The sequence below is a fragment of the Asparagus officinalis genome, chromosome 7, assembly GCF_001876935.1.
Source record: "Asparagus officinalis chromosome 7, Aspof.V1, whole genome shotgun sequence".
Taxonomy (NCBI): Eukaryota; Viridiplantae; Streptophyta; class Magnoliopsida; order Asparagales; family Asparagaceae; genus Asparagus; species Asparagus officinalis.
The window spans coordinates 137,498,709-137,523,700 of record NC_033800.1 but is presented as its reverse complement, the minus strand read 5'-3'; the positions used below and the strand labels follow the sequence as shown (position 1 = coordinate 137,523,700).

The 24,992-nt window shown below is 34.6% G+C and overlaps 1 protein-coding gene across 1 annotated transcript; it reads right to left on the bottom strand.

Moving 5' to 3' along the window:
* Window positions 3,160-9,834, bottom strand: LOC109849745 (25.3 kDa vesicle transport protein). The gene is made up of 6 exons (XM_020419615.1): window positions 9,659-9,834; window positions 7,289-7,534; window positions 6,259-6,419; window positions 6,020-6,166; window positions 4,685-4,761; window positions 3,160-3,574 (listed from the first exon to the last, which is right to left on the bottom strand). Exons 2-6 carry the CDS (start codon window positions 7,474-7,476, stop codon window positions 3,491-3,493), a joined length of 657 nt encoding a protein of 218 aa, XP_020275204.1. The 5' UTR covers window positions 7,477-7,534; window positions 9,659-9,834; the 3' UTR covers window positions 3,160-3,490.

Here is a 24,992-nt window from a genome sequence, read left to right as displayed (position 1 = left end):
ATAAGATAAACAATGATGGTAGGAAATATTATATTCTGTCACTATCAACCAGAACAATCCAAGTAATAAGCACAAATTACACAGAAAAGGAGACTCGATCAACAATGACACTGTTGATGGATGTCATGCTTTTGTTGCTATGACACCTACTTCATAATAAGAAACTAAGGCCACCGAAATGCATATATATAGTGTAGTAGGGTATCCTGACATCTAGATCCTTGTCAGAAAAGAATCCTATGACGCTTTCATGTCGGATATTTGTGTAAATTTCTTTAAACCTGTGTTGGTCGAACATAAGTATCGGTCAAGTTTATCTGAAGTGATGACCACCATCTTAAGATTAAGCATCTAACTGAAGTTAGAAGGCTATTGTCAAGAAATCATACCGAAAATATAATCTTTCACGCTTACGATTCATTAAGAAATCATACAAAAATCAACATTCTTTCAACTAAATACGTCAATTTTGATGACTATTGTCAAGTTATAAACATTCCTGGTTTCTGGGTATAACTGCCAACTGAAAGATTTGACTATGGTAGAATTTAGAAACTTTTTTTTTGTGTGTTGCTAAAAGTGCTCTGTCAGAACAATCAAACGAGAAGTATAATTCTCTCACATAAAGCCAGAGATGGCTCGATTGCAGTCATCTAGACTCACGTTATACAGGTCTGGGCTTGATGCAGGGAAAGAAGCCAAAGAAAACATATTATGCCAGCAACAAAAACAACAGTTAGCTCCTCCCTAATACTTGATGAGCCTAGCCAACCATCCAAAAAAAAGAAGAAGAAGAAAGAAAAAAGACAGTTACCAGACCTGAACATTGAACAGCTAAGTTCATTAGGCTAAGCATGGCGACTACCGCATAAAAACTTTTGAGTCGAAACTATCTGCTTGCCAAGTTTACTAAATTCTGGTCTTGACACTAGTGAAACTTCCTTTGAATGACCTTAAGAGGGGTATTCATTGTGAAACCTTGTAATTATGAAGACTGGTGCTGGACTCCACATTAAAGATAAATGCCTAGAGTTTAATAATATCCACAATATTGATCCTCAGATCTACGCAACATGCTAATAAATAAGTGATCCTATGAATTTGAAAGTTTCAATCACATTCTAGAGTAGTAATATTCTAGAACATGTATCTTCGCTTTTACCGCATCAATTTTACCCTAAGAAGATTTAGCTGCATCAAAAGTCATTCTCTTTCAGACACTTTTTTAACTTTTTTATCCTTCTATTCAACTGCGAGCATCAATATACATATTATGCGAAACTTAAAACTATTAGATAGTTCATATGCATATCCATTATGATCATAGCTAAAAGAGAAAAGAAATAATGCAGTTTTAATCGCAATATGATAAGTTTCTGTGTATATCAGTTACACAGAAGAGGAGGAAGGGGGGAGATTGACGGAGCGGGCCGCCAAGATTGGTCGCTCCGGCCAAAATTAGGAGGTCAAGGCTCCTCCTACGCCTAGGCTGACACCTAGACGTCCGCCTAGACTGCCTTTTACAACACTGGTTATTTTGTTTTTATAATATGTTCTACATATTATTCAGTATTGTTCCCATTCTTCTCTTTCTTGTTTACCTTGAAGCTTCACTCAGAGTGTAGCCTTTTGTTTTTGCAAATTCATCTTGTGATTTCGTCTTAGGTCAAGGTCTTAGTTTATTGAAAGATCTTAAATAGGTTAACATGGAAAAATAAAAGCCTAATTTTTGTGATGGAATTTTCTTAATCAAAATATATTTTTGAGACAGAATAATTGTACTATTACGTAACTTACAGTTAATTCATTCTTTTAATGGCTTACAATTTCTAATGTTTTTATATACTTGGTTGCTCAAGCAAAATGCTAGCTTAGCATTCTCCTTCGTCAATTATATGTGCTGTAAGTTGGGACTTTTCAGATTCATATGCTCGAAGGCTGTATAATTAGTTATGCTAGTTTTTTGTATGGCTTCTAGATTTTTATGATAAAATTTATATAAAGTTTAAACGGATGGAAAAGTCATTTACTTGGTTAAATGTAACTTATTTATACAAGCTTATAAGCTAGTTTTTAAAAATTGAAGAGTCTTAATATTTTTAAGGGCTATTTCGACTTTGGCCCCCATATCTTTAATATTTCTATATTAGCCCCCCAAATCTTTGAAATTGCTCTCAAGCCCCTCTAAATTTTCAATATTTTGATATTAGCCCCCTAAATCTTTGAAATTGATCTCAGGCCCCCCAAACCGATTTTTTCACTTTATCTTCTCCTAAGGTTTCTCTTACGTCTTCCCTATCGAGAATATAACTGATGCAAATTTGGGATTGGAGCTGAAGAGAGCCATTGGTGAAGACATTGAGAAGATGAAGTGGAATGAGTTTGGGTTAGGGTTTTATTAAACAAATTTGGGGAGCTTAAAGGGTATAAATTAAAGTGGTTAATAAATTTGGGTTTGTATTAGAGGAGTGTAACTATCAAATCACCGAAAAAGTTGAAGTAAACAAAATATTTTGCCATTTCAACTAGATTTATCTCGAGGATGGGGGCTTGTTTCAACATACTAATAGGATTTCCGGGGCCAAAGATCAATTTCAAAGATTTGGGGGGCTAATATAAAATATTAAAGATTTGGGAAGGGCTTGAGAGCAATTTCAAAGATTTGAGGGGCTATTATCAAAATATTAAAGATTTGAGGGGCTAATCTCGCAATAACCCTATTTTAAATGATACAGTTGGCTCGTTTGAGATGATTCTAAACAAGTAGATATGAAAAATGACAAAGCTTAAAAACTGAATTCACAAGAAAATACACTCCCCTAAACACCCTTATAGGGTAGTCATATTTCAAAATCAAAAGGGAGAAAAAGGTAACGTCAGAGATCTTTTTTCAAGGAGGTAACTACTCAAATATCTATATTTGGGAGATAAATTTGCAAACAGGATAAATTCCAGGGGTTATATATACAAAAACTCATGAAAAGACATTTTAAACTGACAGAAATGAGAGATCAACAGAATTGATGGCTTAGTTCATGCTTGATAAGCATGGCTGCAATCCTTGACAGAATTATCAAACTAAACATGAATACATAATCACAGAGTGCCTGCATAGATTCAAATTTCCAGTCAACACAGCATTTCCTTAATTTGGAACGGTTCAGATTTTAAAATTCATATTATATTTTAAGAATGCGAAACACATATCAAAGATTCATCAGTCTATACATCACAAGTATGAATTGGAGTAAGCGCAGCTACTTGAATATTTTAGTCAGGTACATTCTCAACATTTTCAGAAATTAAAAATTCTTTCGCGCAAATCTACCCTCTAGTAAAATTTCTAAAAGGAGATGGGCAGAGCATCCTGCTACCTCCCTTTACATATATCGGAGTATTTGAAGAGCCAGATCTGGATGATGCCCAGATTTACAGGAGGAGAAAAGCCAGAACCGTGCTCGGGTACAAAATAGTAAACAAGGTAAAAGAATCACCATATCTTTTTCCTAACCCAAAAGAGAAGCAACACAACTCCAAGCACAATGGCAACGGGTGCCCACTTCCGAATCAATGCCTACAAAGAGGTTCATCATATATGAGGTGAGGTTGTTGCCCAGTCGGTAACAGAATAGAGAGTTATGATGAAACAGTACCAGTACATATAACTTGCAGAACAACCATAGGAGTAGTACATAATGAGCTCATATTAAACATTAACTTTGATCATTAGAGTTAGCAAGAAAAACTATCTGAAGACCCCCTCTATCTTGCCTCCACAAACTCGTGCTTGCTACATCTGAGGATTGGAAGAAGAATAGGCCTAGCTAACATTTTTCATATTCACTTTTCTTACTTCCCACTACTTTGTGCACAGTGGAAACACTAATTAAAACCTAATGCAACAATAGCAGCAGCTCAACTTTATCCCATGTCTGGTGTGCCCTATACAAATCTCCAGCCAGCTCTATCAAGGCCCATCTCCTCTATTAATTAGAATATCACATCCTTTTAACTGCTGCAGCTCCACATCCATTTAGGTATACCTGTAATCCTCACCACTCCACTAACTAAACTCTGACTAGTTGCCTGCATCTTTTATGCCCCATCTCTTCTCCTCTTTTTTCCTAAAGGTGCAGTCAGACATTACCTTAAAAATTTGACATCTTCGAGATTATAAAACTTCTCTCCACCTATATATCCGGAATCTCTGATTATCACTTCTTTAATCTCATCAACCTAAAAAGGAAAACCATAATGACACAAACAAATGCACAACAATATCACATTACAAATGTTCGCCCATGACTATTAAGCTAAAGATATAGACAGGACCTAATGCCAAATCTATTGTGTGTGACTATCGGGATAGTGAATCAAGTCAAGCTTTTGACCGTAAACCACTTGTGATTAAAAAAATCAATTGATAGCAAAATGTGTTCACTCATTGTGTCAATGAACATCCACTTTCTGAATTATTTATGCATAAGTATGATTTTTCCAATTAAAGATATTGGCTCTTCATGATGCATTGTTACGCTTTTCCCAAGAAAAGATGTTTGTTCTTCATGATGCATTATCAACTTGGCATACAAATATATGACATGGGATAAGTTCCTAAAGTAGAACTGTGCATTTAGAACAAATTGACTAAAAGATAACCCAATAGAGAACATATATATTATACCTGTCGATTTAAGTCCTTTGCTTTATCTGCATAGATGCGAGATTCAGATGTCAACCGACTAGACATTTCACTGACCTCTGCACGAAAACATCATACCAGATCCACATTAAGAAATAGGGTTTGCATAATTACTGCTTTAAAATATGCCAAAAGGTAGAGTACACGTAAAACAATATTAAGGATTTAATAAGGACAGAAAACTAAGAAAGCATGAAATATTAACTGCACCCTGGGGTTTCCATTATCTTAAAATTGTAAGCACTTCAACCATGACAAAAATTTCATTACCTGTAGAGTGCTAAACCTTTAATGCTATTTTTTTATAGTCCAAGCGTAAATTTGGTTCTAAACATCATATTTTGGAATATTAATATGTAGCAGATAATATGACTATAGAACCATTTTTGTGTCAAACATGAATTGGACGTTACATTTCTTAACATGCTGATTCTGTTTATATGAAATATTTCAGATTATGCTGATTCTGTTTCTAAGTGTCCAGTGTTGCACATGTTTGTATCCACGTTTGTTTTTAAAAACATAACTAGAATATAGGTTAGCCAGGATTTCAAGTAAATCCAACTTTTGACACTTAGAAACTGAGCATTTTGACGACTTTGTTGACCATATTATTGCTTCCTTCTTGTCTCTCCATCTGTTTCCATTTTTCCCATTTCATATCAACATTACGGAGAGAAAATAAAGAACATGTCTTATCACTATATCTATCTTGCCATCAATAAAATCTCCTATAATTTCCTTTCCTGCAATTGTAACTGAAAGCCAGGTTCCTCCTTCATCATTTATAATGCTGGTAAAGGCAAAGACAGGTGAAGCTGAAGTGATCGTTTGACCTTTTTTCTTGCATCAAGTTTCTAGCAGACGGTAAGTATCTCTCAGTAAAACGTAAACCATGGACCATCAACTTGAAAAAATTCTATAGCAGCCAACTAAATTGCTATTTAAAAATCTACAAGAAGCGACCACTGTTAGGTTCTGAGTGCTTTTTTTCATTTTATCTGGAATGCTTTATTTTGCCATCAATGCAATAGTTTACACCACTTAACGTTTGAAGTTCTCATCAGTGACATAATTATTTGGAGTAGGCAATCAGATAGAAAGCCGACAATGAAATAAAAAGATGACAGTAGCTGCAACTGCAGAGTCATAACTAGCTAGTGAACTGTATATTCTGTAATGCATATTTAAATCATATTACCTAAATAGGATACTCATCAATGCTCTATTTTAAGAGCTATAGATAAAACAAAGAAATAAACTGTGTAAAAAAAGGAATATAAAATAAATAACTACAAAAGATCAAGATGAACTCACGGTCCAATTTTTCACCAACGCCAAGAACTTCTTGAACATTGCGAGTCATTATCTGGTGGACTTCATAAAGCTCGTCATTTAACTTTGCGAGGTTCCTCTGGGTTCGGGTATCCATGTATAGTTTCTTGGTCTTTTGGATGAATGTATCTTTAATATCATATAAAACAACAACAAGTCAGCAAAAAATTGTCTATGTGTGGAAAAGTGCTACGACACAGACAATTGAACACAGAACTCACCAAATTTGATAAAAGCATATGGTCTTGCAGCAGTCTCAATTTGGCTCCCATTGACTCTCTCAAATTCATTTTTGAGATCCTCTAGGTATTGAAAAGCAAGTTTCTTGGGGTATGATCGATCGCACATTGTCAAGTAACAGACACGACCTTCAATGATATAGCTGTGTAGTTGTGTCAAGGGTACCAATGAAAAATAGCATGTAATGATCACATGAATAAAGGATTGTAGTCACTATTACATTAAAACGTTAAATTCGCTATTGATGCTTAGAGAAGCTTCTAAATGTCGTTCATTCCAACTAATAGTTATTCAGAGAGAGCAGGAGACATGACACGTAAATTGAAAGCCAGCATATGAAATTCTTAAAACAATAATGGGATTAAGGATTTGGATGCGGCTAGATTAACTACCCAATTAACAAATATCAGATTGGGTAAAATCTGACCCACGAATTGATGGGATGAAGCCCTGACTTAAGCAACTCTAAGCACCACCACATAATTTGATACCCTTTACAACTGTGGTAGCATGAGATAAATGTTCTCACACACCAAACTTGTAGTTATTAGAAGTAGCACAATAGCAAACTACTCAACCAACAGGTATCAAATGCAAATGTTGTAAAGGAGGATAGCTTCATAGATATTTCTTCCACGTTATCACTATTAGATGTATTTTCCAGAATTTGATATGGAGCACAGAATCATGTTTTGTTGATATCTATGCTTACAAACCAAACTATGTTGCATTAAAACAAAGTTTTTTTCCATGTCATTACTGTTTTAGGTGTATTTACTAGAAGTTGGCATGGGGCAGTGTGCCATATTTTATTGACATCCATGCTTACAATAGTCACAACTTGTGAAAGCAAAGGTTCAGTTTAACAGCTTCGTATTCCTAGAATATGTCAACAATTAAAATGCTTTTGCATACACATTACACACTAGATTCAAAGAAGTGAATTGTCAGGTTATATTAAGTAGTTACAGGTAGGTCTAACCCAGAAGCAATACAGAGAATAAAGGATACTGGAAAAAGTAAGGACCAGTCTCAATAGACATTCGGGAAGCCTCATTATGTCCTTTAGACAAATTCTTAAACAAAAGTTTAGCTTGCTGCTTGTAGAATTCAGCGTCTTTCTGATCACGACCGTCATCTAATCCTTCCGCTAATGGAAGCCCATCAGTAACACGCGCTATCATTGTCAGCTTCACCATCTTATGTACAAACAAGGACACCAAAAAAAGTTTTTCAAATATGATATCCTTGATCAACCTGGTTAAGCAAAGAGAGAAGGATGAGATTAATAATCATAATATTATGATGCCATGCTGTATGTTTAAGATTAACATAGAAAACGATGTGATACAAGTGAACAAAGACTCTTCATCTACTTCCTAATAGCTGAGCCCTAGTGACTATAAATTTCTGTCATGAGAAAAAAAATATCTAATGTAACAGGAAATAACTTCAAAGGTAAAAAGACGAATTTAATACTCCAAATTTCAAGAAAATTGACCACCAGATAGTGTAATGCAAGTTGGTCCGATGACCAATATCTCAGTATTTCACTATCTAAAATGTACCAATATAGAAGTTTTTCAATCTTGCAATTGCATCAAGCTATATGAAGATTACTGCAGGCTGCACTATTTAATTCTCTCACTGGAGTTCCAAAAGAACAGCGTAAACTTCTAAAGAATACTATAGCTCAACTTCATCTTAAAACATAGTATACAAAGTTACAATACCTAGAAATTTAAAGATATGAAAATAAATTTTTGTGGATACCAGGCTAGATGTTCCGATATTCCACAAGGCTAAAATCATACTTGGGACTCTGGATGTTTTTGAGGAGAATTTGCTAGCAAATATGGAAAGTGGAAGGACCTATGTTGCATGGGTATAGGTAGGGGTACGGGACATGACAAATTTATAAAAGATAGGGTTCAGGGACACGGCTATATAAATATTTATATATACATATATTATATATTGATTTAATAATTTATATGAGAACAAGGATGAGAATTAATTAAAAGTCCTATAACAGTTTTATGATTCTCTTATTATGTGGATTATAAATTGAAACATCACTAGTTTTTGAACCATATATCCAAACGATCCTTCAAAATCATAATACAAAACATGCCCCATGTCCAACGAGATTCAAGAAGTGGGTGTGAAGTGTGGGATATATGTCCAAAAAATTTATGACAAGTGTTTTAAATTAAAGCATGTGCAGCTGAGTACATGCCCAAATAAATATATGCATTTATGAAAGGAGTGTCCAAGGAGTTTGGAAACGGGTATGGGTATGGGTACGTGTCCAATACGAGTACGGCTTCAGATTAGAAGTACCCATGTAACATAGGGAAGGACTATGTTGAGGGCTAGTAGTCTAAATAAATATGAGAATAACGGCATATGAGAATAAGGAAAATAACAATATGAGAGAACGGGAACAGATTATTAAAAAGAGATAAGAATGTGATAAACATTCTAAATTTCAAATCTGTATGTGCACTCCAATTCCAGGCTGCAAATATACTGCCAGTCTAGTCAAACTCTTAGCATAATATTTGGTTAACATTGTTAAGCGGCCTAACTGGGGTATTAGTTTATCGCTGATGGTATTTTCAACATTTTGCATTGTTAAGAATAAAAGCAATTAGTGCTCAAGGATACATGTAAGCACTGATCCCCCTACAGACTCTAATATGTGCATGTCTGTGTATGTGCGCATTAGCATGACATCGCAGGAAAGATGCGCCCATATTGATATTCGCTTCTTAAACGCTATTCAATTTCTTCATCCATCCCTCTTGGAGACCCATCTCTGCTCTAAACACCAACGTGTTTAATTTCTCTTGAAAATATTTTTTAATTGCTTCATCCACCCCTCTTAGAGGCGAATCACTGCTCGAAACATAAGGAAACCATGTATAAGTTGGCTATATGGGTTTGTTTCAACCCAATTCCACAATGATGATCACCAATCTGAATGCGAGTTTGGTGAATTAATACAAATCCATCCAAAACTAATACGCATTCACAAGCAACATTATTTCGTATAAATTCCGCCTCTTCCCCAAAGCAAATAACCAAAGAAAAAAGTTCATGAAGCGAAACGTTAGAGACTCGGCGTAAGCCCACAAGATAAAACTTAACTTTGATCATAGATCCCCTAATTAGTTGCAAATATTAAGAATGTAATTGCGCTCTCCTTGATGATAAGCTAAACCTAGAACCAAAGCACGCAAACAAACCCCTAGATCTACGTCAAAAAAACAACATAAACAACCAATAGATTTGCACAAAAAACACAATATTGATTAATTTGATGAGATCTACCAAGATGCGGAACGAAAACCTAAACAGATCGATCGAGGCGCATACCGATTGCTTGAGGCTGAGATTGTTAGGGTTTGCGCTGCGATCGCCGGCGAAAAACCGAATCAACGAGCGATTGTGGTGAGATTTGGACTCGATCGAGCTTCGCTTTACAGGGGGTTTTCTTAATCACGAGGGTGGGAGGGGGGAAAGGCTTTCCCCCCTCTTTTATATAATCAATTTCTTTATTATTTTCTTGATATTATTAATTTTGCTAGCTGGCGTTCTGGATCCACGCCCGTTACTTTTTATCGGATTTGGATACGGGTTTTAGGTTTCCCGAATGTAACGTCACAATTTTCTCTGCATATGCTAAATATTTCTATATAAATGACATTTTAGAAATAAAAGCGAGGATACTACACTAGAAATATGTACTTATTATATTAAGGGGCCAACGTATTTTTCTTCGGTGGAAAGTGTCCCGCTTCTAATGTTGTGGATCAGCTAGAGGTGCTAAACCATATCCGTATCCGATGAAATATCTGTAACCATATCCGTTAGGATACGGATATGGTTACTCAAATCTATAACCGATAGGATATGGTTATGAATACAGTTTTGTAGTGAAATATCTGTATCCGTATCCGAAATATCCGAATACATATTAGTCATACTCTTACAATAGTTTTTATTCTTAGATTATAGATTTGTGGTTAATTTTGATGATCAAGATGTCCAATCTTAACTTTTTAGTTATAATGGACATATTAACGAACTCTTTTGTATCACATGAACTATGTTTTTCTCAATACTATCTAGTTTTCTCATATCTGTTTTGTATCTGCATGCATATCCGCTTATATATCTGTATGTATATCCGTAACCGTATCCGATTTTAGCGGATATGGTTATAAATTTTTCTTACCAAGGTATATCCGTATTCGTATCCGTATCCGAGATGGGTAAGCGGATATGGATATGATAAGCATCATATCCGAGCCGTATCCGGACCGAATGCATCCGTAGCCATTCAACTGAGTCGTCCACGTGACACAACAGTTCGAATAATATCTTCCTACTTAATTCTTTATACGATATTGGCTTAATCACTGCCATGTGTCACTTTCTCAACTACGACAACCAATCGAGTTGACGACGATCTGAGCACACTGACCCATTCCTCGGCGTATCCCATTGCATCGTGCTTGATGAGGGTACTCACTTTTTAAAGGCTCACGAAGTCACGATCAAGCAAAATGTCAAGCAAACATGGGTATCGGAGAGGAAATGAGAGGCATGGGAACTCATTCTACTTTTGCAATACCAAGATTCCATTTGGCAACTTTGAGAATAACCTAGAATAGTTTTGAACATTGTGTGGGTTAAGCTAAACTAAATTTAACTAGTTGTAGTTCAAACTCAGTTTGGCTAATTTTTATACTAGATTCTATTTGAACTAGTTCTCTTTTAAACCAACGGGGGACATGGTTTATTTCTAGTTTAGTTAATGAGCAAAAGTTGACCTCTAAATGCTACTTCGCTCTATCATTTTCATTTGCCAAGCAAGGGCTAAGCACATGAGCCCGTTTGACTCCACTAAAATTGTTTAACTTAAATTGCCAAACAGGCCTGCGGGTCTTTACTCTTAAAATATCTAACAAAGGGGTGGGTATAGACCAGTTTGAACCGCGGGTTAAACTGGCCTAGCTCATCTTGGATCAAGACCTAGCCTAGCACACAATGAGTCGGGCCCAAATTGACCTATGATATATTTGAGCCATTAGCTAGGTTGGGTCTCATTCTAAACTCATGGATAAAGAAGTAAGCCTGGCCCCGCTCGACCGAGCCGCCATATGTAATAGTTATATTTTGATGTAATTTTAATAGCAACTCAATTAAAAAGTACAACCTCCAAGGGTTTGAGTTGTAATTTTAGTAGTAGAGATTTTTTTAACCTCTATTTAGTATTTTGATGAATATATATAGTCATTTTGATCTACTAAAATGCTTAATGACAAAATAATTCCATCACCAACTACAAATATATAAGATTTAGACTTTGTTGGTGTTTGAGCTCTTAACAACGGGATTAGAGGGTAATGCCGAACAACATTAGGGTTTAGGGTCGACATCAAAGATGTTGGGGTCCCTTCGCCCCTTTTGATGGCTGATTCCCTAATAAGATGAGAGCCCTGCAAAACCGCTACATATTAGAGGACCAGAGTTGGATTCTATAGTGATTCCTCCGACAACCAAGTCAGTTACGATCATAAGGGGATCAATGAATTTGACAAGTTCTAAGTAAGTGTGCAGCAATTGCATTCAAATTGCATTATTTGGCAAGAGATTTGTTTACCTTGGTCAGTAGGTGATGAGCCTATTTATACCCGGCTGAGGGGATGTAAATGTAACTTTGGTCGAGCCCAGACATACATCTGAGTCGGCATATATTCCATAGATATCGATTGCAGATGAGATTAGTCACCTATGATTTTGATGTGATGCCGACTAAGGAGGAATACTTTTGACGAAGGGCTATGAGTAATGTAGACTTTCATAACTAGAGCAATGATGACGTTGACCAAGCCTACGATGGGATGGTGACCATTTGTCGGCAAGGAGTTCGAAGACAAACCGCTTTTCTACTCGACTTTGCGAGTGGGTTGACAAAGGATGCTTCTTGTCTCCATCTTGCTAGCAAGCCGATAAGTACCGCTCTTTGAGTTGGCCTCAAAATTTGTCGATCCGGCCTTGTAGAATGATAAGGTGTAGGGTCAACTCCAATAGTGATATTGAAATTCTCTTTGACTTGTCCTTGTTGTTAAGGGTAGAGTGATGACTCAATGGACTACCATTGCCTATGGTCGAGTCGAGAAAATGCCCCAATAATATGGGGTACTTGTCGACTCTTTGGGGAGCATTAGCACTTAGGTTATTTGATGACATAACATATTTTTTTAGAAAGATAAAATACATGTTTCCTCGTTAAACTATATGTTAGGAATCTTGACCCCAAGATTAGTTTGTTTTGATGATAACAAATATAATATGTTGTGTGTATTATGTGCTAATATTTGTTTTGCAGTATCAGAGCTATATCAATAATTATATTCAAAGAGATACTCAAGACATAGATGAGTTCAAGGCAAAATGAAGCAAAGAAGAAGATATACTAATGTAATTTTATATTTTCTTTGCTTAGAAATTTGTACAAGCCTTGATCACTCACACACATGTACACACATAGTGTTAGAACACACTAACACATGCTTAGTGTGTTGGTTAACAATAAAAATCCCCTATGTTAGCCATTAGAGTTTATAGATATTGAGTGAGTCTTAAAATATTTTATTTACACTCCTTAGCAATTAGAATCTGGAAAAACTCAAAAGATCAAAGTTGTAGATCTCTTCAACAGCTTTCTAACCAATCTTAAATCACCTCATTCTGATATCGGATGAGAAAGTTACAGCCAAAACACTGAAAAGAAAATTCCATAATCTGTGAGTTTACAGTGTAGTCGACTACTATGCCTTGTAGTCGACTACTAATCAATTTTCTGACTTCACAGAGTCTGTTTAGACTCAGTGTAGTCAACTACTATGACTTGTAGTCGACTACAGATATAGTTTTTCCAGATTTTAGGTTTTGAATAAGTGACTGTTTATAGCCATTTTGTGGACGTTAATTGGGTTTAAAATTATGTCATTTCAGAGGCTATAATAGGTTTAAACATCAGAAAACAAGCAAAAAGTTTTGCACTTGCAAGATCAAATATTTTGTGCATATTCACTCTCTAATTTTCCAGATTTTCATGCTAAGTGTTCAGAAAAAGAGAGTTTCTGATATTGTCTTGGTTTTAATCATTCTTAGAGATTGTATAGGCAATATTCAGATAGGTAAAAGAAACCTAAGTCACTGCAGCACTTCACTATACATTCAAGGCTTATAGGATCAATTGTGTTCTTGCTTCAAAAAGGATTTCTCTCGGGTTTGAGAGGGTTGATCTCTTGGTTTAGAGATTGGGTGGCAATTGGCATGGTCTTGTCAATTAGTGTTGCAATTTGCATGGTCTTATAAATTGGTCAGGTTTGCTTTTGATTTTGTAAGGTTTTCAAAATTATAGTGGAAATCTCAAGCGGGATTTGCTTGGGGACTGGATGTACACCGGGGAGGTGAAACCAGTATACATGCTTGTGTTTGTGATGTTCATTTTCTGAGATTGCCATTCTTTCTTAGCAATTATAATCTACTTTGCAAACTCACCCTCTAGTGTTTAAGTGTAAAGCTTCCGCAGATTTTTATAAGAACGCACTCTATTCTTAAGGGTCACGATCCTACACTTGGTATACATAAGCAAAACAAGACCCTACACTATATACACTAATCTAGCAAAAAAACTAAAAAGAAAAAAATTGAAGTGAAAAAATGTGGCTGGGCCCGCGACTCGAACTGCTATGGTTAGGTCAAGTCGGGTTGGATCAAGCCCTAGACTAGGGGACAAAGTTGATAGGGTATAAATGATAACTAAAAGTTGCAAGTGCACAACTATCAAGTTATAGTATAAAAAGTTATTGATCCCATGAGGGATGTGTTTGTAGGAATTTATCCAAATTGGTTCTTATGTTGTGTGTGACAATTAGGAGTGAAACATATGATTTGTAGAGAGATAAAGAGGATGGATGTGATAATATGCGAAGGAAAACAAATGGAGATTGAGAGGAGAGAAAGAAATAAAGGAAAATAAAATTAAGAAAGAAAAGAAATCAAGAACAAAGGGGAAAATAAAGAAGGTAAAGATGGGCGATTTAATTAGAGATATGAGGAATCTAGAATTGAATTCATTAATCAATTTCAATTATAAATTATGAACAATTCTCTTTTTATCACATTTACTTTAGATTTATTAAGCATAGATTATCAAACTACTTAAGGAAAACATAACCTATCAAATTATCATCTAAGCAAGACTAACATTCGTGAAAAGAACTATAACTAGATGATAATTCTAGAATTCCTCCTACCCTTTAGTTCTCTAATTGATTATCATAAATATGATCATTTTAAGCACGAGAGAGTAATTCACAATTCATAAAAGGAATTAACTAGTTCATGCAATTCTAGAATTCCTACAAGAATTAGTTCCACATCTTAGAAAATAAAAATAAATAAATAAAAGGGAGAGAATGAAAATAAAAACTAACTTCAAAGAGGGTTCTAGCCTCTAAGTGAGAAAATGAAAGGAAAAGAATGAACAAAAATAAAACCTAATTTCCAAGAGGGTTCTAGCCTCTTGGTGAATAGTATAAGAAAATAAATTATAAACTACGCAATAAATTAAATCTATACTACAAAATAAAATGTAAGAAAATAAAGACATGAATGTAAATCTACTCTACAAGCATGAAAATAAATCTAATTCAAGAGGGTTCTAGCCCCTTGAATATCTAAAGCAAGAAAAGAAAATATTACAAGAAAATAAAATGATAAAAGAGAAATTTTACATTCCAAGAGCGTTCTAGCCTCTTGATGAAGACAAATTTTCATCTTGATCTTGATCTTGATCTTCATGATCAAACAAAGAGAATAAAACAAAAATATGAAGAGGTAAAAAATTCTTTTATTAATTACAATAAAAAGTTGTAGATTTGGAAGGTCTTTTCAATTAAGAGTAACTCTCCTCTCTAAATAGAGTTTTGCAAAAAAATTCACACCCTAACCCCTCACTATCTACCCCTTTTTATAGCCTACAATAATGAATGAGAACCCTTGGATGAAACATGTAGATCAATGATTAAAATCTAGCCATAAATTTGATTATGCCGACCACCAATCGGTTGGCCCCTTGGTTGGTCAATCACTTGACCCTTTGGTTGGTTTGCAGCAGATTTTCATTTTTGTTAATTTCTTGACCTAGTTTTTTTAAGGATCCTTGAGCTTTCTTGGGCCTTCTTTTGTCTTCATTTTTGGGTTTCAATAAATGGTAGAAAATCAGGAAGTTAGAGTTTTTGGCTTTTATTCTTAATTCTTCATTAACCTTCATATTAAGATAAAACACGTTATTAGTGATATATTTATTGATATAAAAATAGATAACGAGGGAATAAATATGTTATTAAAATGTGATTATCAAAAGTCCTCAGCGATCAGTTGAGGCCCCCTCGGGCTCTGATCTGAACTGGTCTGAACCATAAATTAAATTGTCTGGTTAACGTTAGGCCTACCTTGGCCTACGCCTACCCCTAATCTTTTTTCTGTAAGAATTAAATTAAAGATCATAGATATTTGATCGGGAGGCAAATCTAGCCTCAAGCCACATATAGTAGTTATTAGTAATCCTCTAATTTAGGCGTTGTTTGTTCACATAATTTGACAAGGTAAAAAATGAGTAGAACGTGTTGAAATGCGGGGCATATACTCAGTCTTATCGAGTTTTCATTGTTTGGTTCCTATTTCAAATATAGTGTAAATCGCTGATGTGACAAGGGTTGTGATGATATGTCAAGGTAAAAGCAAGTTCCTCCAAAAACTTACCGATTCAGCTAGAAAACCGACACGCTTGTCAGAATTAAAAATGTAATTAATCACCTAACCCTTCTTATAATTACCTTCTCTTCCGGTCTCCCATCCACCTCTTTTTATTTTTCATCTTCTTTTTATTGCCGCCAACAATCTCGAGGTTCACTTCCTTCAAGTTGTGGTAGGGCAGTCGACGAGGTTTGTGAGATTTAAAAGGGGATTGAGTTCTTAGAATTTTATTTTGGGTTATTTGCACTTTGGTGCCCGAAAGTATGTATCTTTTCTAAGTTACATGCTCTAAATTCCCTTCCTAACACCCCCCAAATAATAATAATAATAATAATAATAATAATAAGATACCCTAATGTTTACATGCTAGTGAATGCCTTGAGCATTGTTTTTTACGGTATTAAAGTAAAAAAGTGTGTAAAGTATTTATATAAAAAAAACTGAGTAAATTTTGATATCAAAGTTGAAAAATGTGTAAATTTAAGGATATGGAAATGTTGGGGAAAAAAACCCTTAGAGTATCAAAGTAAAAAAAGTGTGAATTTTGAGGTATTAAATTTTTAAATAAAAACTTTGGGGTAGATGTAAAATTTAGGAAAATAAAAGCATATAACCCAACTAATTTTTTATGAGGGTGAACTCACCTATGGTAAAATTATCCTTGTAGTTGAGTCCACATAAAAACCACTTTCTTACATTCTCTTTGTAAATTAAACAATGTATTTTTATCATTTAAATTTTTTTAAAGACATCCAAAATAAATCTATTACCCCTTTAAAAGAGGGAGTTCATGAAAAACTTTACCCTCCCCAAAATAACCTTCCATCAAATTTAGTTACCAAACATATCCTCAATTGATAAGCCACTTTACTCTTTTTCATCGGTTACGACCCCAACCCCTCATCTCTCTCCATCTATCTTGGCCTCTCGTTTGCCGTCTTCTTAGGCTTCCTCCCCAAATCCTCCATCCCCTACCTCTCCTCTCTTCAATCCCGCAACCGAATCCTCAGTCTCAAACTCTTCCAGGCTAAGGATATGCTAAAAACCCTAAGGTCGAGGAGGAAGGGGGATTCCAAGGCCAACGCCCGTGTCGTCGAGATCTTCGCCAGTCACCGCCACGCGTGGCAGCAGGAGGAGCGGCGGTTTTTGGATCAGATCGAGTCGACGAACGAGGAGATCGAGGGGTTGAGGGGGAGGGTCGGGGAGCTCAAGAGAGAGGTGAGGGAGAGGGACGAGATGTGGATCTCATGGCGGCGAGGAGAGAGGAAGAGGAGGAGCATGAGGAGGTTAGGGTTACGGTTTCGGAGGGGTTAGGGTTTGGGGAGATGAACGAGATGGAGACGGGTTATTACGCAGGGGAGAAGGAGAGGGATTCGAAACGATGGGTGGATAGAGCTGCCAGCGGGCGGTAGCAGGTAAATAATTTTTCCCTTCACTTTTCCTTAGTCGAAATCTGCACAGCTTTCTATTTCTTCAGAATTTCCGCATTCATCTCCAAAGATTTCTGCATTTGGGGATTTAGTAAGGTATTTATTCTTCATCTTCACTCCTTTATTTATACAAAACCCTAACTCTATCTATCCCCTTTTAGTTCTTCAGTCCTCTCATTTTCTTCTAAAAATTGCCCTAATTTTCGATTTTCTATAGTTTTAAACGACAAGGGTTTACATATTGCAACAGCAGTTTGATCGACTTTAGAAAGTAAGTTGAGTTGAGTTGAGTTCTTTAAATTTTCAGATTTTGATTTTGGTTGTAATTTATTTCCTAAATTACTTCTGTTTTCAAGTTATAAATTCTTTTGTATCTTATATGTGTTTGGGAATTGATTTCTTGATATGGTGTTTGATATGAAAGCTCTGAAGGTGGGGAAATATGTGTTTTTTTTTATATTACACATTGAAAAATTTACGCATAAATGTGATAATTTATAGCCTTTTCAAATAATTAAGACAATGTTAAGGTTGCAGTCATGAGTCAGTTCTTGTTAATTATGATAACTACGTAATCCCCATGTCATCATACATCTTAGTGCAACTCATGCATATTGGATATTGCTGATGTGATGTAATGGATAACTCCTGATTGTTCAAAGCTGAAAACAAATGGACAGTGCACAAAGCTGAAAACAAATGTGCTTGCCAACAAACAAAAGTAAAACTTTTGCCAGTAATAATCAAAATCAAATTCCGACATACCCCTGAATGGGCAGAGGAAGAAAGGACCAAAGAGAAGGAAATTTTGTTGTATCTCTTCAATTTTAAATTGCTATTGTTTCATAAATGTGTCTAAGGAAAATATTAGTGCTACCTGCATTACAGTAATGATTGCTAATATCATTTGACTTTCTGTCCATAGAAAGAAATTTTTTTTCCCCCTTCCTGTTTGGTTATTTTTATTTACATCAGTTTACATTAGTATCTTATGACGAATATAAGCAAAAATTCTCTATTGGGATTTCAATACAATAATAGTAGTTCCACCTGTTTCAATACAATTGTTTTTTATTTCATAATACAAAGAAAAATATAAACCAGAGGAGTCTCTATATATTTCCATATTTAATGAAGATGACAGATACTTAATCTAGGCAAAAGTGCACCCAATTATTATGAAAGTGTGAAAAGGGCAAGCAACTTTCCAAATTGAGTACGTTGTTGAAATTTGAAGCATGATTGTGTTGTTTTCTTTTTGGCATTTTTGGGATTGTCTAACGCAACACAAAGTCAGTGTTTGTTGAGCATTGAGCACATTTTGCTACATTTTTCTTAATGAGATCAACACTTTGTCTACTTACTATGAGTTCCCTTTATTTGTTTGATTTGTAGACTCTTCTAGATTCAGTTGGAGTGTCAATTTGGCAGATGAATGTAGAACCGATTGATGATTGACCACATTCTAAGAAAATTAACTCACATCAAATGGCCAGTGGAGATGCAAATGATCTTTACAGTGATTGTGAGTCTGGTTGTACTGACGATGATTATGATTTACATGAATCTCATACTGCATTTATTGGAAAAAATGAGCAGTGGGTAGCCGTTGCCTGTGATGATGGTTGTGTACGATTATATTACATGTCCGATACAAATGGACTAACTTATTATAGATCATTTCCTCGAGTCTTGCACCTCCTAATATGTATAATTTATGGACTAAATATGTGACTGTGACAGTCTAATATCAGAATTTGGATGTTACATTATATCATGGTCTTCTTTCTCCCTTTTTTTCTGATTGTTACTTGTGCTGGCCTATGTCGAACTGTACCTACTGTAGTTCTAGATATTGCTTAAATTGTTTGAACTATACCTACTGTAGTTTGGAGAATCAAGGCCTTAGTTACAATTTACAAAACTATACACTATTTCTGACATGGTTGGATTTTCTTAAATATCATTCACTTGGGATTTAGGTGCAGTAGAATGGTGATGAAACTTCACATGTGATGTAATGGATAAGTCCTTAGAGTACAAAGCTGAAAACAAATGGACAGTGCACAAAGCTGAAAACAAATGTGCTTGCCAACAAACAAAAGTAAACTTTTGCCAGTAATAATCAAAATCAAATTCCGACATACCCCTGAATGGGCAGAGGAAGAAAGGACCAAAGAGAAGGAAATTTTGTTGTATCTCTTCAATTTTAAATTGCTATTGTTTCATAAATGTGTCTAAGGAAAATATTAGTGCTACCTGCATTACAGTAATGATTGCTAATATCATTTGACTTTCTGTCCATACAAAGAAAAGTTTTTCCCCCCTTCATGTTTGGTTATTTGTATTTGCATCAGTCTATATTAGTATCTTATGACGAATATAAGCAAAAATTCTCTATTGGGATTTCAATTGATTAAAGCACACAGGTATTCATGCAGGAAAAAATGAGGAAGAAGAACCTTAAATTGTAATGGCACAAATAAGTTAGATGTAAGTTAGATGTTTGCGACGACAACTGAATAGTTACAATTAGGTGTACAAAAGAATATTCATACCCGCAGTCTGCAGATATATCCGTATACGTATCTGTTTGTTTACGGATATGGATACTAAATATCTATGTCCAATAGGATATAAATATAAATACTGATAGCAAATACTGTATGTTTTTTAAATTTATAATTTATGACACTTTTGGAAATTATTGTACCAAATATTTAGGTGTGCTGATGTTTTAGTTTTTATATTGGTTGAAGTATCTTGTCTAATTGTTGACTGATGTGACAAAAATGATGTTCCAGCTATCATTAAGAAAGTTTTTGTAGCTTCAGTTGAGTATAAAATAAGAAAGAAGCAACTGAGATGGTTGGGGCACGTACAACATGGATCAAGCAGCACATTTTTTAAGAGGAGCAATAGGGTCATAATAGTGCAGTGACAAGAATAAATGTGAAGAAGATGAAACAGAGATTAAGGCAGCGAGAAGGGTATGAAAGTTGTTACTATAGCTTTACTTGAGACTACTAGATGGAGAAATAGGAGATAATACTTGGTTTCTTTTGTAGTACTTTGAGTTAGAGGATTGATTCTCAATTCTTATCGATTATAACCTCTATTGTTTTCTCATGATAATGTCTAGCTTTGAAATTGATAACACTAATTCTTGTTCTTTCACGCTCTAATAATTAAATAATTATTTTAACTGGACTTACAATGAGTGTCTGAAATATTGGCATTGATATTATTCGAGTGGATTGGAGATCAATGTAGATGTAGTTGAAATCATGGTACAGGCATGGATATTCTTTGATATCTGATTTGCTCAAATAGAGCATTTACGATTGTGTTATGCACATGCTGTGTTTTCTATCCATACTGAGTTATCTATTGCAACTCAGGCAATTATACACTGTTCAGGACGGGGGAACTATTGCTTTGGATTGGTTGCTCGCTTCTGATGGTAAACTTCAAATCCAAAATTTGGAATAGCATGAGATAAAGACGTAGTTCGTTTGAAATGTCAAGCCGAAGAGTTAACTTCGCGAAATTACTTCAATACTTATATTTAGTTTGTGACCTTCTTCAGCATTGCTATCATTTAGGATTAGTGGGCTATGAACGAGTTCCTTCTTTCTTAGTGATCTTTATCTTCAATAGTGATTTGTGGATTCAGTAAGTCAATAGTATCCCAATAATAGACAATTCCAAAAGAGTGTAAGTTTGAAAATTTGAAATTTACTATGCTAAAGAAGAAAAGTCGAGCATAGTGGCATTAATTACATTCCGTCTGAACAGTCATTGCCTGCAGTTTCTTATTGCTGTGCCTTCTGTATACTTTGCAGTCGCAGGTGCTTCTTATGACACTGGCAGGGTCATTTCTAAAGATGATTCAACTCCCCTTGTGATTGTGATTCCTGGACTTACCAGTGATTCCGCTTCTCCAGTAAGTTATTTACTTCCATATTCCTTATTCCTGTATACACACCCAACAATTCCCCTTTATGATGTTTCTTTTGACTAGTACATTGATGCTATAGAACAGTAAACAGGTTCATCCGGCAGACATTGGTATCATAACTTACTTTCTCTATCTTAATGAAACATTATTAAAAGACACTTAATTTTTTTCATAAAGGAGTCTTGCCTGTTGTAGAAAACAAAGCAGATATTTTCAGATGTGATAGTCATACATGTTTTAGTTTTGGAACAACTACCCCATTGAGATGATGATGCATTTTATGATTTTCTTAAAGTACAACATTCGTGAATCCACATCAAAGACAACAAAATTTATAATGTGTCAACTGAAAAAGCCTAAATCCTTGAGTGGAATCCTTGTGTTGTATGCATTAACTAGAATTTATAGTATTAAAAAGTAATGTATTCAGGCAACAAATGCCTATGGTGTTTTTTGTATTAGGACCAATGATTAAAAATAATGAACCAGTGACTTACCAAATAGAACTGCTCTTCTTCAATCCACTTGTGCTTAAAACTTTTATCTTATTCAATTGTTGACATGTTGAACATCCATTTAGTTTATAGCCTTGACTGGTGTCTAAACTGTCTGGGAGTAGCACTGGTGTTGGGCATAGTGGGGAAAGGAGTGGATTACCATGTGGAGAATAGGGTTTGATGTTGGAAGGGCCGCAATATCATACCTTTTTCTAAAAAAGAAAAGGAAAACCTTCGGGAATAGTATGTGATATTGAGGCTTGTAATGTTATTTCCCTCATCTGTGATGATGATTTTTAGTTTGTGATTCATGTTTTGATTTATTTTATAATTAGGTATATCAATTCTGATTTCATCAATCTAATATCAAATAGTGCACATCCAAAGCAAAGCGAGATTGCATTTAATAATTTATTTTTATTTGATTCTGATTTGGTTCAGAATTAGAGAGGAGAACAAACCCTTGGATGATTGAAAATTATGCAACCATAGTTTCTATTTTTTAAGTTGATCCGTTCATAGTAGTTCCCTTGGATGATTGGAAACTATGAATTAATTACATCGCCGTTTCTTTGATTTTGTTTGGAATCGGATAAGAGAAAGATATGGGTTGTCTTTAATTTGGTTCTGGAATCGGAGAATCACAAATGATAGAGTTTAGTTTTTTTTGTTGTTGTGATTTCGGTTGTGATTTTTTAACTAAATTAGGTATTAGGTATATCAATTCTGTTTTGATCAATCTAATATCAATTGTATAACCAATAGATTAAAGATATTAAAATGTTTTGTAATCATTACTTGAGAAAACATGTTCCTTGAGTAATTATGTATGTTGTGAAAACCTGTTTTGCAATTCTCACATAAATAATTTAACAATTTTTTTATGTATGTTGTCTCTGAATAATTATGTATGTTTTCTCTCTGAGTAATTATATATGTTTTGTAATACACTATTACGTGTAGATTAAATTATTTAACATTTTGCCTGGTATAGCGTGTGAGAGTTTATGCTTGCGTTAGCTAAATAATGATGTTTATAAGGTTGTCATTTTTCTTAATGCTGAATTTTACTCTTTGCTTGTTGACATGATTGGATTGGATTTAGTTAGTGTGATGGGTTTCACATATATTAATAATTTAATATTCATAGTTTAAGTATTATTAAAAAGGTAAACTTATATGAGCTACAAATTAGATATGTTGAGCATTGTAATGGCTTATTCCTGTGAAGAAACGAACGAACAATATGCATATTGACCTAAATCAGTGATGCAGATCAAGTTATTGTCTTGATATTCAGCTCAATGAGTCTTCTGTCTTTAAGCACTACTTTTGAGTTGAAGGCAAGAACCAACATAACCTTGTATGTTTGGGTAGATCATGTTGTGCTTTTCAAGACATCAAATTAAGGCTTTAGTGAGCACAGTAGCACACTGTTGGCCTTCTTATTTTGATGATGATTTACAAACAATTTACATCTAATATTGTTTGTCTAGTGTTTGTGTTTTATATTGATTCTAGGAAAACAATATGTTGGAGGATGGATGGAATAGAGCTTCAACGATGATATCCAAAGGAGGTTGGCGGAATGTCGGTGAAGCCTTGCAATTCAAAGTTAAAGATCAAGTTCAAGCTTCATCCGCATGTGTACCAAGTTGAGCTACAATGAAGATCAAGATCAAGCTTGGGTAATCTAGTTTAGATTTTATATTATGTGTGTTAAGTACCTTAAGCTCAACATCATATACACACACGTATTTGGTTTCTATGTATATATATAGTTATATATATACATGCATGGTTTTGAGTTTTTATGCTTTGGACACACTTGCAAAATACATGAGTTTTCACAAATAGAAATTCAATTTGAGGAATTCTTTTTCTAACAAGTTTTTTTTTCATGTTTATAAACATTTCGCAAAGTTTCATCAAGTTTGAAATTGATTTGTTATGTTTAATGGAATTTACAAAATCATGTTTTTGTTCGTGCACATGTTCGTGCATGTTTTATAAAACAGATGAGTTTTCATAAATAGGAAGTGGTATTCAAAAAATTCTTTCTTTGACATGTTTAGAAACTTTCCTCAAAATTTTACTATTTTTGGAGTTGATTTACTGCGCCCAATTGATTTTACAAAATCGTGTATGTCAGCAGTTTTTTCAGAAACTGTAAATCTGTGTTCAAACATTTATCTCTCTCAACTGGGAAATTATTTTTCAGAAATTCTTTCTCTAACAAATTATTATATATGTCTATAACCTTCCCACAAAATTTCATATTTTTTGGAGCTGGTTTACTATTTGTAATTGATTTTATAAAGCTAAATACACAAATTTCCAGAATGCTGGATTTTGGGGTATTTTGGTCTTTTCAGCCTATAACGGCTAGTAACGGCTAGTTTTTGATATTTTCGATTTTTGGGGGTTTGTGGCTGGTTTAAGAGGCTATAAAAAGCCCTCAACTTTCATTGTTTCTCATGGATGTTTAAGAGAGTTTTAAAAAGAGTTTTACAAGTTTGTTGAAGGGTTTTTAAGTTTGTTTCAAGAGTTTGTTTGTGAAGAAAATTCCACAAGAGCTTGAGGAGATCATCTATTGGAGTTTGAGCAATCAACTATTCTCCCTCCATCTCTTATCATCTATTGAGAAGTTTTCTAAACTCTTTTCTAGCTTTATATTTATTTGTTTGATTATCATCTTATTAAAGCTAGTTTTATATTGAGTTTAGATTTGATTAATCTCATTGTTACACACACCCACTTGAGCTTATTGTATTTGCATTCATAATATATTTGGGGTTGTGAGATTTGAATACATAGTATATTAGGGTTGTGAGTGATTATAACATTAAGTTGTGCTTCATTGTGTTCTCATCTATTGTAGAGAACAAATTTATATTTGTTACATTGTGAGTGTTGTAAGGTTTTCGGTGAGCTAGAAACCGAGTGTGTGAAGTTTTCGGTGAACTATTATATTTAATGAA

Bases quoted from the DNA above. Each gene is read 5' to 3' on its own strand.
- LOC109849745 (XM_020419615.1), bottom strand. From the start codon at position 7,476: ATGGTGAAGCTGACAATGATAGCGCGTGTTACTGATGGGCTTCCATTA. The intron at 6,420-7,288 runs GTATCCTTTATT...ACAACTACACAG, and splicing joins ACTGGTCCTTACTTTTTCCA to CTATATCATTGAAGGTCGTG. The intron at 4,762-6,019 runs GTGAGTTCATCT...GTTTTCGTGCAG, and splicing joins CGTTGGTGAAAAATTGGACC to AGGTCAGTGAAATGTCTAGT.